At 38.8% G+C, this 17,091-nt stretch overlaps 1 protein-coding gene across 1 annotated transcript in view; it reads right to left on the bottom strand.

The window, feature by feature from the left end:
• Positions 1 to 221: 221 nt before the first annotated feature.
• Positions 222 to 17,091, bottom strand: part of tnmd (tenomodulin) — a 70,717-nt gene continuing 53,847 nt past the window's right edge. The window contains exons 5-7 of the mRNA XM_041990239.1: positions 9,360 to 9,513; positions 5,830 to 5,924; positions 222 to 1,783 (exon numbers count right to left, since the gene is read on the bottom strand). Of these exons, the coding sequence (XP_041846173.1) occupies positions 1,574 to 1,783; positions 5,830 to 5,924; positions 9,360 to 9,513 (459 nt within the window). The 3' untranslated portion in view covers positions 222 to 1,573. The remainder of the gene's footprint in view (positions 1,784 to 5,829; positions 5,925 to 9,359; positions 9,514 to 17,091) is intronic.

The raw sequence follows: 17,091 nt of genomic DNA, 5'->3' as shown, positions 1-17,091 counted from the left end.
GAATGACTTGGTGCAGAACTTCAACTCACAAGTTCAAGTTCTTCCTCTGTGGCTGAATGACATGTTAAATTAATTATTGATTTATTTAATTTGGTCATTTTAACATTTCCATTTTATGTCTCTCTGTTTATTTTAACTTCTTAAATGCTTTTGTATGACCAAAACAAGTTTGTCCATTGTGTTAGTGGTAATATTTTAGGCATCATGTGCTGTGTTTGTACATGGAGGCACTAATGGTTGGCATAATTGCTGTCATGCATGCGTTTGTAGGTTTTTTTTTCTGGTTGCTTGTGTTGTCTTGTTTGTGTTTTGATTTTTATTACAAGTCTGGATTTGGAGCATGCTTCTCTTCCAGTTGGTTCTTTCACACAGTTGTGTTTTGTCCTTAGGGGCTATGGGAAGGATTTTTATCTGGTGGTTATGTAAGCAGTAAGAAAAAGGAAGAAGAAAGAAAAAAGACATGACAAAAACAGATAATCTCACAGAGCCCTTTGCTGGGATTACCTGTGCAATCTCATGTAACCCAAATGAACAGCTATGCTGTAAATTCTGTTTACAAGCTTCAATATGTTTTAGTAGAAATTGTGAGACAGGTGATCATTTATATTTACAACTGATGTTGCAACGGGCAGCAGAGGTGTGCAGGACTGATACCATGTTAAAAATGGTCCTAATGTATAAGATTTCATGCATGTTAATGGTTGGGCTAGGAATAACAGCAGCACCTTTCTGAATAATTCAGTCCAATAAATCATCTCCAACAACTGGCATAGGCTTTACAATTTATAGCAGGGCTTTTTTTATTTTATTAGTTTGCACTTGAGCTCCTATAGCACTTCAAGAGTGTCAGTCTCACAAAAAACTGGAATCTTTGTCTACATATCTGTTTTCATTTACCATTCATAAAATAATTTTCAGAATAGAATAGAAATAGAATAGAATAGAAGGAGCAGTGTTGACGTTAAGATGAGGGGTAGTCTCTTTTTTTAGGGTCTTCTTTTCTTCATTTTACCCATCCACTGCTATGGTTGCACTTATGTGGGAGTTCAGATAGCATGGGACTGCTTTATGAACTCATGATTTTTGTCAACTCAGGCTAACATGTTTCTGGCAGCATACACTTAACCCTAGTTTGGCTAAATATATATTGTGATTGCACCACTCAGATAATTACATGGATGTTGCATGCACTGTAAATCTGCATATATTAGAGCATTAAAAAAAACAATTACATAAAACTTGTGAGATAAAAATGCATGCACAACAAAGAAAGGATGGAAACTGGTGAAATATTGTCCTCAAGAAGATTATCTTGCAATGTTTTTTTTTTTTTAACCAAACTGTTCTCACTTCATCATATAGGGGAACAAAAGGAGAAAAATGAAACATTGAAACAAATCAAAATATTTTAAATGCCTGGTTTAGACTGCCTCATATTCCACGGGAGAGCAAACTAAAATATGTGTGCACAGACTGCTTTGGTCTCAAAAGCGGCCTGGAATATTTATGAGAGAAGAGAATTTTCACCAAAAACAACATAAACAATTTAAATCCCAGACAGCACACACCCGTCTCAGATCCTCCCCAGCATACGAGCGATCCACCAGTTGCATGGCATGACAACCTGACAGATGACCCGGCCTCCTTGGTAGTAGTATGGCCAGGGGTTGAAACCACCCAGTGGCTCGAAGTAGCGGCGGCAGAAGCGGTAACCACGACGACAGTGCTGGCAGCAGAAGCCGCGGTCATCCAAACGGTTATCCAGCTCGATTCCAACATCCCTCTGCAGAGGACACAGGAGTGGGCAGGGTTACAATCACACACATGACAAATGCCAGTCCTCCAGAGGCAAGGGCAGGAGAGGAGGAAGAGGGGGTGACGTGGATTGATGATGCTGCCTTGGTTGTTGGCCAGCAGAATACATGTAAAAACTAAACGAGTGAAAAGATTACAACTGTCTGCGAAAAATGCTAAATTGTGTCATGGTTGATGACTGTGAAAAAGAGATCAATATCACTGTGAGAGGGAGCAGGCTTGACTCAAACTTCAGTAGCATAAAATATGATTATACCCTTGAACTTTCTATTATACCCAAGGTAGCATGCTTGGCAGGTGCACAGTAAATCCAGCCTTCTCAACCTCTCTACAAGCATTATCCTCAGTCAAAGGAACTCTAACTTTCTAGTTACCAACATAATTGCATTATTTCTTCATCTCTGACCTTTTAACTCTGCCAAACGAAGCACACATACTACACTAAAACGGCTGTCCCTCCTCCAATAGAGCATTCAAATTAGAGCTCCTCTGTGCCCTCCCCCTGACCTTGACTTTAAGTGCATGGCACATTCCTGAAGCAATTAGCAGAGTAATGATCGCCTAAGAGGGATTCTTTCATTTGCTCTTGCTGGCTGCCTCTGAATTTATAGAGGGGCCAAATGAAACCCAAACGAAAGGTAAATTGGGTAGAATTAATGGCCCTTGGACTTTTTCATTGTGCTGGTTGGTTCATGCCCCCATTGACTCATGAGGACTGAAAGCCATGCCTTTGATCAAGAACAACTCTGAGAAGTACGACTTAACTCGCAGTGCAGGTTGACGTGGAAACTGCCCTCAGTATACATTTGACCACATTTCAATCTCTTTTAGCAAAATGAATCCTCTGAGACAATCTGGCACTGTCTTGTTAAACTGCTCAGATCCAGGATGGCCTGCGCAGAGAAACTAGTGCGGGAATGCGAACAATGACTCAGCTACATGCAGTCATGTAGAACAAAACACAGCCACTGTTGGGAAGAGAAAATGTGTGGGCTGTGTTTAAGAGGAGAAGACCCTCAGGGAAACATGGCTGAGTCCTTTCAGTCCCTACCACCTTAAGTAAGGGAATTAGTTTTTTTTTTTTTTTTGCATCTACTCTACAAGTCACTGAGCAGTCAGCCACAGTGGCTTTACATACTTTGCTTTCCTTTGTAGCAGATACAATTAGTTTACAAGAAGCATGACCAATAAGAAAGCGTGCCACACATTTGATAAAGAGAGTTACCTTACACACTTGTGAGACATATTTAAAACACAAAGAAAGGGTGCAACAGATGCTATCAAGGATAGCTGAATTTGATTTATTACTATGACTGGCACAGGTAGACTTTTAATGATTTATTGTTTCAACCAGGCTTCAGGTCATCAGCTTCCAGGCAACAATCTGTTATAGAAGCACGACAAAAACTGTCAATGGACCAGTGATAATCTTATCTGCTCCCCACAGCCTTAACTGGGATGTTAGGTAGTCTGGAGCTCCAGCTTGGAAAATGAAGGAAATATTTTATTCAAATGATGTTTGTCAAAACAAACAGCCAATCGGCAGCATTGTACCTTAAAGACAATTAATCAGAGCAATCCTTTTAAAATGGAGGGTACGTATTAATCACTCTGGCTTTGAGTTGCCGTCTGTAGTGGGAAACTGTGGTGATAAGAATGGTTCACCTTGGGAAATCTGAGACAGTCACTCACAAACAAGCAACATTAATGAAGAGTAAAAGCCATTACCCCCCTTCCTGCATCTGATTTCATCACACACTCAGGCTCACATGCAAACACATCCTGACACACACACAGGCATCCCTGTGCATAATATGAGTTGCTGGATGCGAATGAGTTGGCAGAGTAGAAAACTGTGTCAGTCATTCAATAAGATGTAACGAATCAAAGCATGACTCCTAATCTCCGCACTTGTTGGTAGTATTTCGCACGGTGATCACTGCTCTTCATGAGTTTGAAGCACATGCCTGGATGTGTTATTAAATCTCATTGCAGAGCTCATGACATTCATTCTGCGATCAAAACAGTAGAGATAACATTTTTGTTTCACAGTCTGCTTTGTATTCAAAAAGGCCTTTTTATGTAGATACATAGGACGATGCAACATAAGAAAATCTCTGCAGTAAATCTTGACCTCAGATTTTTATCTCACTGTGCTCTACAGTCAGGTGGAATGACAATGCAATTCAAAGACAGCAACAATAGCACATAGTCATGTATTTTAGTATAGTGCAGTGATAAGAGGCTTTAGCTTCAGCGTAAAGATTCCTCTGGAGGCACAAATAACTGCTGCATTTATAGATTTGAATTCCAGGTTTCTAAAGCTCTGCTGTACATGAGGATGAATGTGACACCCAGAGGTTGGAAAGGATTTAACAGCTTTAGCAGGCAACATGAAACCTTGGACACAAACAGGAAAGCACCGCAAACAAGTTTATATCTGCATTTGTGTGGTTGATTCTTATTAGAAGCTCATTTTTTGCTATATAGGTCAAGGACAGCAGCACAATCCCTTCAGGCTTGTCAAAGGGTAGTTATTCAGTTTGAAATTTCTAGGGCCACCTCTGAGACTCACTGCACTCTGACATGGCAGCCATGGCAAAGTTCACCAACATATATCTGTCAGCCTCTGTCACAAGGACTCAGATGATTATTCTGCTTCATGAGTATGTGCTGTGGACAGACATGGTGCTGAATTTCAGGCTTATGAAATGCAGATGAACGGAATGCACGTTTTTTATGTGTCTACTTCTGTGACAGGAAAAAAAGGATGTGGAGAAAGTGAAACAGTGTGAGCAGCAGACTGTGTGTGTGTGTGTGTGTGTGTACTGGCTTGGTTATTCTGTGAGTGTGTGCACATTTACATGAGTTCTGGATGAAAAATAATAAATAAAAACGAACAAGGCTTGGCTCACACATGTGGCATCCCACCGGCATGAGCGAGAGTTGAGACGCCCAATTACAGACTGCTGCCTGCCCTCTGCTTGGCCACAAAGGCCTTTGTTATCACCAGACCCACAAACAGCGCTTGGACGTGCTGCTGGAATGGATTGCAATGGTATGCATTACTCAGCTGATAGTGGCAGAACGTTTCAAAAGTAGAGCCGAGTTTTTCATCCCCTGGTATGTTTTAATTGCATAGCACTGCATCTCCTGACACAGACAATGAGGGAGAAGATGGAGAGGCTGAGGGGAAAATGAAGAGTTGAGCAGGAGGTGTTTCTGGGACGGACCTGATAAATGTCAACATTATAGGACATCTCATTTCTCTGCATGTCTCTCACCGTTTCTCCCAGCTCCAAGGAGGAGGCCAAAGCTGACTCATTATCCTTGAAGTAAGCTTTAGTGACAGTTCACCTGTAAGTGCTTAGTATGTGGGTCTGTGTGCATATCCTTGCTCTTGTGTATGCTACTGTTATCTTTAGTGTGCAACAGCAGCTTTCATGTGTGACTTTGAGAACATTGTTCTGGTGTAATACAGTATACGATGCAGTGTAAATTTCCCTCAGTCTTCAATAATTATTCATGCAGTGCTGAGTGCTTTACATGCAGCAAGCCCAAATATGCCACACGGCCTCTCCGTTTATTGTATGTGCTTTGATAATTAAAGCATTATTAATAAGTGCAACTTATCTGAGCAGCAGTGAATGACCTTGAGAGTGCTTCTTTGTACAGTGCTTTCCACTGCCTGAGAAAAAAGGAAGTGGAAAAAAAAGAAAGAAAAAAATGGCACTAACGGGTGCTGTAAGGCACAAGTTGCTGCCTTTGAAAGGCAGGATATTCCTCTCAATTAATGGAGAGACATTAAGGGAGTCTTCAATGAACTGGCCTTACTTAAACAGATATATAGAGCAATTGCTATGCCCTCTGGTGCACAAAGTCAGTTTTAGCATCAATTAGTGAGCGATTTATATGCAGAGAGACTAGGCAGAGCTGGAGCTGATTGAAGTAACTCTACTGTATCTCATGGTGTGGTCCCTGGGTGACGTGGCAGAGTAGGAGGGCTTCACTTACATAGTCATTTACAGGACTGTGGTCCAGGACGTCACGGGTGAAACGTTGACCTGTGACCTCTGCACCGGGTGTGTCCTCATCCTGAGTATCAGCTTCTGAATGCAGAGAGAAAAAGAATGCAAGAAGATGTTATGCACTTGAACCATTTTTTTTTTGTTGTTGTTCTGAGGTAAAATTAGAAAGCTCTTAGATTCTGTTTGGCTTTCACAAAGTTTCCCTGCAGCTTTATGTTTCCTATATTCAAGTAAAATATGGTGGAATCCATCTTACGTTTTCTCTTTTTTCCACCTGTCAAACAATCACATTCTTGTTGTTGTGATAATAACATACATATTCTTCTTTGCAGAACAGCTGCATGTACAAGAGAAAATCCCAGCTAGCCAAATGAAGAGGTCTAAAATAACAGATAATATTTATGCAGCTGCATTTAAGGTATATTGTACTTAACTTGAGAGTGAGTAGAGAGTGAGTAGAGAAATATTAAATGTATCTGAATGCTTTGTGTGTAATTAGGATTAGGTAATTAGGAGAATCTTCATGTTAACATGACATTTTTGTCTATAACTGAGTCATGAAACTACCATCGTCACGAGATGATTTCACCTGACTTAATTAGGTTTCATGAATTTTCAAGCATAAGCTGCAGATTTTCTTCCATTATTCTTTAGGTCTTTGAAGAAGCAATGACTGACACCTGACATCACTTTTTAAGTTAATAAGGCAAACTTGTCAGAAAATGCTTGTTTACGCATCCTGCAGTTTCTGGTGTCCTGGTGAATATTCACTCTTTTAACTTTGTTCTTTTTATAAACAGAAGCCTCCTAGTTGCAAAGGTTTCCACCATGTGCTGCTGCTTGTTGTTAACTGTGTCCATCTGCTGTTTCACGCTGAGCCGGTGGCATGACTTTTTAGATGATTTGAGGGAGATGAGAGAGCAGCAAAACTGACAGCTACACAATGAGCTAAAAAAGATAAAAAAAAGTCCACAAAGCTGAGGGAAGCTGCAGATCTGTGTTCATTGCTACAGAGGTCCTCTTTTACTTTATCATGTTGTTTTGCAGTTGCTTTTTGGCTCATAGTTAAATTAGTAACAGCTGCATTAAATGTGCTATGTTTTTCAATTTTAAACCCATTCTACTTCTGCTTTCACCCTTCAACCTGGCAGACCACTTACAACTCTCTGCTGACTTAATTCCTCTGCACACCCTGTGATTCTCCGACATCTCACATGAAAGACGAACAATGTGAAAGAATCTTTGTGATATGTTTGATTGTGGTAAAAAACGGTGGTTTTCATCATGTAATGGGAGAGGATCAGACTTGAGTGTTAACATTATTACAACCCAGAAAGTCCGGACAAAATATCTTCCTGAACTGTTACTTTCCTATCATGCTAATAAGATCATGATATGGAAGGCTATGTTGATTAAAGCAATGCTGTCACCACTTAGTAAATAAGCCACACTATTTACCTGCAGGCACCCAAAACAAATGGACTACAAGTAGAAACTGGACAGCTTTTGGTTTTCTATAGATCTATGGAAAACACAAACAGTAAAGCCACAAATAGTTCTACAACACAATGCTGTTACCTCACACTGTTAAGCTCATTAATTTACCTGAGGATAACAGGGTTTATTACCACCACCAAATCAGAGGTTATGTTTTCAGTGGTGCACGTTTGACTATCTGTTTGTTAGCAACATAACTCAAAAAAATAAAGGATGGGTTTTGATAAAAAAAAAAAAAAAAAAAAAAAAAATCTGGAAATCTCCAAAATGAAATAAGAAACAACTGAAAAGATTTTGGGGGGTGATCCAAATCCCTGCCTGGATCCAGGAATTTTTTTTAACACTAGAACCACCAGAGGGGGTCATTTTGACACCCTACCGATGCAGCAAAACATGATAAAGGTGGTGTTTACATAGGCTTTTTTTCCCTTTGAATCCTTATTGTCATTTGGAACTAGACAAAGCTTCAAAAAATAAATAATTAACTGATTAGAATGAGGATTTTTTTTTCAAATAAAAAAATGTCAAATACTTACTATTTACAACATTTGCTTATCAGCTAACATATAACAAAATTAAATAATATTTTTAATGTATTAATATTTTTATCAATTATTTGAGGGGGAACAATTAGAAAAAAAACACCATAAAATACTAAAGTAACGAAACAGAGCGTTGGATGTTAGCTGATATTGATTTATTGTATTGTACATCGACAATCACACACATGACAAATGCCAGTCCTCCAGAGGCAAGGGCAGGAGAGGAGGAAGAGGGGGTGACGCATGTATTCAATCCAGCGATGTCCAAAATGTTATAAAACATCACAACATACCATCTTCTAGTCGTAGCTCCAGATAAATTCTGCCTTGGCACCATGTCAAGGTTGTCTACTCCTAACTCGGTCCTATTGTATGAAGAGAAGCTGACTATTTCACCCACATCTGAGTCTTCTTCATCTTTTCCTTCTGCAGGAAACACTGTTGGCTGTAACAACTGCTGCACACATTTAGACCTTGACTTCCTCTATATATGGATCCTCCAGCAATCATAAAACCTTTAGAAACAAACTAGGTATGTTCTCTGGTGATGAGTTGCTGCATCTGATATAAAGAAAACAAATGATGAAGTGAAAGAGATAAATTAACATGATGGATAAATTACAAGACATTGCTTTTTGTTATAGCGTGATTGTGAGGTAATGGATTGAACATAAGCACTTGCAGGTATGCTTGTTTAGCCTTTGATATGCATTTGTAGAGTATGTCTTTCTTTTAATAAGTTTTGTTTTTTTTATCTGCAGCTTTGGAAACTTTCTTGGCAGCTTTCACCACAATCCCAAATGCTTTGGCCTTCTTCATTTTGCTCACTGACTGCTCACCTCTTTAGATTTAGCTGGGCTTCATCACCACTGTGTGAACTCATTTGGCAAGGTATTTTAAAGTATCTGACATTTACATGTAAAAGTCTCACATTTCAACTTGCAGTTCCTCACACTTTATTCTAAAAGTGCTTCCAGCAGGTGAAAATAAATGCTTATTTGCAGAAAAAAAGACTTTTAGAACAAAATATTGATTAATTCACAAGTTTGCAGTACAAAATGAAAAATGATTGCAACATCAGGTTCAGTAGTTAAAATCAGCTCCAGCTAAACCAGCTTAAGGAGGTAATAATAATCTGTTATGTGCTAAAGCACTAATAATGCATGTGTACAAGTCATGTGTTTTACTAAATTGAATCTGCTGACATTCTGTAACTCATAGTAAGACTTTTAATGGCTTTATCTTGTAATATTTTTCTATTATAGACAAGATAGTTTGCAGGAGTAAAGGATCTGAACTCTCCCTCCACCCTTCAGTCTCTAAACTTTCCTGACAAATGGAGAGCAGTCTGGGCCAGCTGCTCATATGGCTGGTAAATCATGCTGTCTCTATGGACCTGCACATGGCCTGTGGGGATGCCCTCCAGCGAGAGTGTTAATAGTCTACATTTAGAGGCAGAGCTGCCCCCTGCTCTCACCGGTCAGGGGGGAGGGATGGATCCAGTGGATGGGCAGCTGCTGGCAAATCTCCCAGATCTTGGAGTCAAGGAGGAAGTCTGGGTTAACGATGGGCTCCTCAGCAGGAATCCACACTTGGGAGTCTTCCACCTTCACATCTACAGTCTCATCCCCCTGTTAGAAGAACAGCACACACACACGTAAATTGCACACATCACATGGCACGTCAGAGCCTGGAAATATGTCTGGGATCCCACACAAAAAGCACTTCTGCATCTGCACTCTTCTCTCCTGAGTCATGCAGCAGTTTTCTTGTAGTTTCATCTATCACCTTTCTGTCTGCTCAAAGGACAGCAACTTTCTGACTCCTGACTCCCACTGCCCCTACTCCCCCCTCTTTCTAAGTCTCACCCTCTTCTCAAGCCTCTGGCATGCTCTTTCTATTATACATCATTGAAATTCACGGACAGTGATGATTTGACTTTTAAATGACTTTAGAAGTGGTCTTCATTACTCCAAGAGGGGCTGCAATATCGTTTAATGTGACAGACACAATAAAGGCTTGCATTCTCCTATTGCCCCCCTCCCCGCCTCCCCCCACACCACCCCCACCACACTGCTTCACTTGGCACCCAGCACTATCAGTGGACTTAATTTGTTGATACTGTAGTTCATGAGCTGTAAAGTAAACTATTATTGCTTAATGATAGAGACTACATGTCAGTTTGTCTAATAGAGACATATGAAGGGGATTTGGTAATGCTCTCCCCTAACAGTGTGGATATTTATTTTCTTCATGTATATGTAAATACACACACAAACAAACCCCTCTTCCCATTCCCTTGTTAATTAGCAGCCCAGAACAGAAAAACAGTTCACTTGACAAATGTTTTTACAAGGTGATTTTCTTCCAGTCTACAGCTTAATTGCACATTAGTTAAGCTTGATGTAGTATCCTGGGGCTATTGTAGGAGCAAGAATCATTTATATTGGGTCATGCCCCCTCCCTCATGCTCACCCTGTCACTCTCACATGTATTAAAATGCTGTTTATTGTTTGTTATCCAGTGACATGGTTGTGACCTGGAGGGATAAAAAAAAACAAACAAAACAACAAAAAACAAACTAACAATCAAACAAAAACAACAACAACAAAAGAATTTGAACTATCACATCAGAGATTGTGTTTGGGTGCGAGAGGCCAAGCTTTGGACACGCTTACTTTTAAGTGTCGGCCAGCAGACTAATGATGACTCGGAGGACTGATGTTGCGGGGTGCTGGTGGTACAGCAGAGGGTGTGCTCTGGTAGTAAGCCAGTGTGTACACCGTTCCCACAGCTACAGAAATTAAAATCAAACTCAAGGAACACAAACAGCACCCTCTAATTGGACATCTTAACCGCTGAAGCCAAGTGAGTCTTCTCTGGAAAGTAAATGGAGGTCATGACACAGGGCTCTCAACATGACTTTGACTTCACAGTTGAGCAACAACTCCAATAACTTGCAGGGGAGAGTGCCTGGAGGGGAAGTGGTAAAGGTCAACATTTTAGCATGGGGCATGGATTTCTAAATGCCAGTTGACAAGCACAAAGACAACATGATTACAGTCTGCCAGTTTATACACACTTTTGAAAGCTTTTCTGTTTTGCTATTGAAAAATGATGTATTATTAGGACACAAGCAACTTTTTATCACGTATTGGGCCATGGGAATGATGGTAATTTGTTTTCTGCTGCCTGCTCCTGGTGTATGTATGCTTTTCGCCTACAGTGCACAACTTAATTATACACTAGTTGTTCTGTAGTTAACGAATTTACCCTTTCCTGCCACTGTGTCCCAAAGGGGAAAAAACTGTCGACGTGACGCATTGTTTAAGAGGTGTTATGTTTGCCAGAGATCAAGAAAGATTTTCACACCATACCCAGGAGCTTTCACATGCTACGTCTAACACAAGGCAGGCTTTTGGTGTAATTGACCAGGTGGTGAATTTTAGTTGACAACCCACTAAGCAGCTGGAAAGTAACGAGACCTAGGCATTAAATGTTGCTCCACATCAGCAGTTAAACTGTGTATTTATTTATCTATTTATTTTTTCACATGGGTGGGGTGGCAAAAAAAATCTTTACCTTGTGTACACTTGGCACCCTCTTAACTGGCTGAGCTAGCCACTGCCCTGTCAAGTTTCATAGTAAAAAGAATTCATCTTACAGATTGAATGTATTTGCTCACTGGATCAACAACTTTCCTCAACTATGATCTTTTTGTTTGCTTTCACAGTACCTTGTGGGATCAGAAAACCTTGAAAGTCTAAAAGATAGCATTGTGTCTCGATCTGTTAGCTGAGTTGATTCCTGCAATCTTTCTGGTGTGCCTTTGGTCAGAGAATGAACAGATGTGAGATAGAAGTAGCTAGTAAAGAAAAGATCAACAAAGTCCCCATGATGTCACAAATTGAGTTGTGAATGGATGTTCTGTTTCAAGGCCTTGAGTTTGGCATGCAGCTATAGTCATGTTTGTATCTTTTTAGCCAGCTGTTACCAAATTTGTACTAGAAAACAAAGCTGATAGAGCTGAACAGCGGTACTTACAAGGTGTTTGTATGTGAATCAGCTATAAGATCATTCTTATGAGAGTCATAATAATATCTCCGATTTCCATTTTTTAATCCCTTCTGGATTTTACTTTGTGTAGAACTAAATATTTAAAGTTTACAGTGGATGTCGGAGTGTGTGCCAGTAAGTTTGTTAAAAAAAGTAGTGATCAGTCTAACAAACAACTAACTTTGCAGTAAAACTGAAGAGTCACTGAAGATAGGTGCCATTAAGCTGTGACTATAGACCTAGAATACTGATTCTGGTCAGATATCAGTCCTGGTCCTGCAGGATCTCAGCACTGCTTTTGATACTGTAGATCACAGAATCCTGTTGCAGAAGCTTGAATTTTGTTTGGGCTTTCTGGAGCGGTTCTTAATTTATTTGGGTTCTTTTTAGAAGGCCAGAGTATTTTTTTATTTTTTAAATTGTTTTTACGATTGGCAGCTATAAATCTGAGCAAATGGCTATGACTTGTGGAATCCCCGACAGGTCAGTTCTGATCCCTCTTCTGTTCAACTTGTATATTACAGAACTTTAACATTAATTATCACAGTTATGCAAACGATAACTTTATGTGTTTATGTCACCAGATGACTGCAGCCTAATAGACTTATTGTGACAGGAGCAAAAAAACACCTGGATGAAAGAGAATTTTATGAGGGCAAGATCTGACTTTAAACAGCCACATCCAAGATGTCACCAAGGCAGCTTTTTAGCTACTCAAAAATCTAATTAAAAGTTTTGTCTCTCAAAAAGAGCAGGGTAAACTCATCCATGTGTTAATCTCCAGTAGACTGGATTACTGTAATGATCTCTCAACTGGACTTCCCAAAAAGAACATTAAACCGTTGCAGCTCATGCAGATTGCTGCTGCTACAATTTTAATTCCGACTAAGAGATCCTAAAACATCACACCAATTTTTAAATCTTTACAATGGTTCCATTCACATCAACTAGTCCAGACCAGAGTCTAGACTTAACATGGAGAAGCAGCATTTAGCTGTTATGCTACAAACAAGGGGAACAAACTGCCAGTGGAGATAAAACTTTCACCAAATGTACACACTTTTAAACCTAGGTTAAAAATTTTTTTTTTTCATTTCTTAATGAAATCTGGCCTGTATTATATGTATTTCTCTTTTTATGTCCTTGCTTTTATGCAAAGCACATTCAATTGCTTTTATGCATGAATAGTGCTATATAATCTTACTTTGTTCTATCACAGTAGTTCAATGTGCATATTCCATAAAACTGGACAAAAAAGTGCTAATATTTGAAATATATGCATTTCTTTACATCAAACACCATGGGGCATAAGCTGTATATATGGACAAAACACATTCACTTGGGAAAAGATAATGACATGGATTTATCCCAAAATTTAATGAGTTGTTTCTTTAACACTGGGCTGCGTGTTGTAGTTTTTTTTTTTTTTTTTTTTGTCAAAACTAGCTAACAAGCAATGTCCTGGTAGAAACAAGACGACTTTGCTTTTTTTCTTTTTGCTACTGCAACTTTGTATACCTTTCCAACTTCAGTAACTCTTTGATAAACCAAATTATAAGAGCATACAGTAAATAATCACAGAGCTCTTGTGTCAGACCAGCATGAACCAGCATGTTTTGGCTGTGTAACATTAATACAAATTAATTTTTTGTCCTGTTTTATGTGTGGCCAGACCTCATTACTGAACTAATCAGGACAGGTAGTGAACTTCATTGTTACAGACTCACTGGCCACCCTGCCATTTACTGAGCTCAGTCATATAAATGAAGCAATTCACACTGTGCACTGCAGGACTTTGGTGTATTCACATCATCTGCAGCAGTGTTGTTTCTTCATTTTGCTGTTTGCAGTTGTTCTCTGAATGGGAGGTTTAGGTTGCTGAGAGCGTTGGTCATCCATATTAAGTGGCTGTTTAATGGAGCAAGCAGCATCCACTGACAATGTTAAAGGGTGTGAGGGAGGTGGATGGCAATTTCTGTCAGGCTGGGGGAACTGGAATGAAGCTCAGGGATTACTCCCTCAGACATTTCATTGAGAAGGCAAATTGAAAAGGGAAGAAAAATCCTGGCAAACAATTCATGTTTGTCACCTGTTTCTCCCTCGCAGGGGTTGCGTTTCCTTATCAGCTGCTTGCAGTTTTTCAGCATTTTATTCTTTGTTTTTCACCTCAGCTCTAAAGCCTGCTGCTGCTGTTCTGAGCCCTTCCTCCTAAAAGCCTGTGGCGGGGTTAAGCTAGGAACCATAAGTGCTTGGCTTTAAACCCTGTGAGCTTCATGTGTTTTACCACTTGGAGGAACTTGTGCTGATCTTTTCTAGGGTCACATGTGGGTGGATGCTCACAGGGACCCCTGTGTTAGTAAGGACAGAATTAGGTCACTTAAATCTAACCTCTACCCCATCTCACATAGCTTTTTTGTTTTGTTTTGTTTCATTTTTAACAAGGAATTGTTCCCTTGCAGTATATTAGTAGCTGTATAAAACACATTTACAAATAATAACAGCAGAAAAAAAGGGCGATAGCAAAAATTGAGACCTAAAAGAAAATGGACATATGATATTTATCAAAATAGCAATATATAAATAAAATAACTTTTTTATTTTTGGCTAAAATAATTAGATAAAAAGATAGCTCTGTCTCTATAATCATTCATGGTTTCTTGATGGAAGTGACATTAGCATTTCAGTTCATCCATATCAAATATGTTTGTATTATTTTTATCTCCACCAAGGCGGAGCTTATGTTTTTGGCAGTGTTGGTTTGTCTGTCTGTGTAACTGTTAGCAACATAACTCAAAAAGACGGACGGAGTTTGATTAAATTTTTTTAAGGAAATTAATAAGGAGCAAATAATTTTATTTTAGGGGTTATCAGGATCACCACCTGGATCCAGGAATTTATTTAAAAGGATTCTTTATAGGTGCAGGGCAGCCACAAACATCCAGGAACATCAGGAACTTTGTCACATCTGGGTCTTTTATCGGGAAGAACAAAAGGTTGCTAGATGTGACACCATTGGATTATTAGCGATGATCCTCAAAGATTTTTCTTTCATTTTTGTAGAGATTCCTTTAAATATGCTGAAAAGTTGTGTTGTGGTTGGCTGTCATAAAAAATTGTTGTTCCACATACAATAAGAGATCAAACTTCTAAAAAGACACAAAAGCCCAGAAAGGTGTGATAAAAGTCGATGCTGATGGTACACCTTGTAATCCTTTGAAATATTTGAAAATTTGTTAAAATCATTTTGTGACTGGTGAGTGAAACAGTTATTATGATTTTACTGTTTAAAAATGATGGTTGTTTTTGTATAGATACCAAAAAAACAAGAAAAAACAAAACAGCAACACATGACTGATTACAGTAAAAATTATAACGGTCTATTGGTGGTTTTTGTGAAGTTCTCAATGTTGCTAGTTAGCAGTTCCTTCACAATGTGATGGTGGAAAGACATGAGGGCATTCGCTTTGCCTCATATTTTTCTAGTCTTGACACTGAGGGTATTGACATAACTGTATGGCATTATGGGTAATTCTCTATTAAAAACAGATGGAGAAAACTTTAAAAATTTGAGAAAAAGTTACATACTTTAACTCGGACGCTGATACGATTCAGGGTTTGGTCTCATAATTTCATATTTCATAATATCTGACCCGTCCAACTTTGTTGGTACCCTTCTGTTGTGGTACCAATCTAACTGACTTGACCCAAAAGGGTGGAATTGACACACTGCAATCTGCTGATTTGTTGCAGAAAAAAATCACTTCTCGTGCAACCTGGCATAAAACAAAGCAGGAACGGTTCCTTATTGAGAGCAATATCTTTTCTTTTGGTTGATTAAATCTCCATTTAAAATAATGTTATGAAGCACTACCAAGAAGAAAGAACACAAACTGTTAGATGACAGCCATTTTTTCCCCTTGTTTCTGTATTGTGTTTTGGTTATGGAAAGCGTTGTGCTGTGATTGCGTCAAGCTATTCCAGCTGAGGCATCTATCGCTATCCGGATGATACTGTGCCTGTCAGGTAAGATTACGGTTGGCTGTGGAAACGCAACCAGATTACAGTTTATAAACCATATCTGCACCCTAACCACCCATCCCGACCCACACCTGTTTCTGGAAACAAGGCCTTAGAGGCCACCACAGAGCCACCTGAGTCATACCTGAAGCTCAGTTTGTGACTTTATAGGTGTGCATCAAAAGTCAGATACTATATGTTCAGATGGGTTCTGTTTACATGATTCTGATTTACTGGTGTTACATCCCACATTTGGTCCCAACACAAAGAGAAAACTGAGATAATTCTTTTGAAAATGGTTGAAAGAAAAGGTAACACATGTTTAAAATCTAAAGCGAGGAATGTAAATAAGCAAACATGTATGGTTTACTGCAGCAGCAATACTGGTGAACTGGCTAAAAGTTTTTTTAGACATGCCTTTACACGGTACCTATAGCCACAATTTCGTAAACAACTGAAACCATGAAAACAGAAATCCATGCAACACTGAGAGGACAAATCGTAGGAAATGATCATAATTTGAAGCAAATAGCAGAAGTTAATATTTGATTATGCTAAATGGAAAAAAAATAAAAATAAAATCATTGTGACATTAGGTTGACTTTATAAGATAAAACAAGCAGTGGATATGAATTTGAGTTTCTCTCAATGTTTCAATGAGGTTGAGCTGTTACTCGAGCTGTTACCAGTTCTCTCTTTGACACAGAGCCATTTGTGTCGAGGAGCAGCTGTGATTGGTTTAACAAAGTTTCACTGCTCAAGGTTCCAAAGTGTCACACAAATGCTAAATAGAGAGGGTAGGAAACCCAAATACAAAACAAATTTAAAAATGCACATGGAAAAAAAAAGTCTTTTTAAATGAATGAAATTGAAAATTATTGATCACCAGATTTATGAATTGTGTTTTTTTTTCTCTCTTTTTGGAAATATCATTTGAAAACACATTTACAAAGCACAGTATTTAATAGTGAATTATGAGTCTTTCAATATGGAATTCCTCTTTAATATTTAAATTAAGAATTTGTTATTACAAAATACTTTGCAATTTGATTAATATTTGTATAAATTAATTGTTTAATTTGAAATTATACTTAGCAATTTATATATATCTTTTATTTCAATTAATTATTGTCATC

Source organism: Melanotaenia boesemani, chromosome 7 (assembly GCF_017639745.1).
Source record: "Melanotaenia boesemani isolate fMelBoe1 chromosome 7, fMelBoe1.pri, whole genome shotgun sequence".
Taxonomy (NCBI): domain Eukaryota; kingdom Metazoa; phylum Chordata; class Actinopteri; order Atheriniformes; family Melanotaeniidae; genus Melanotaenia; species Melanotaenia boesemani.
The sequence above is the reverse complement of the archived record's forward strand: the minus strand, read 5'-3'. Positions and strand labels throughout refer to the sequence as shown.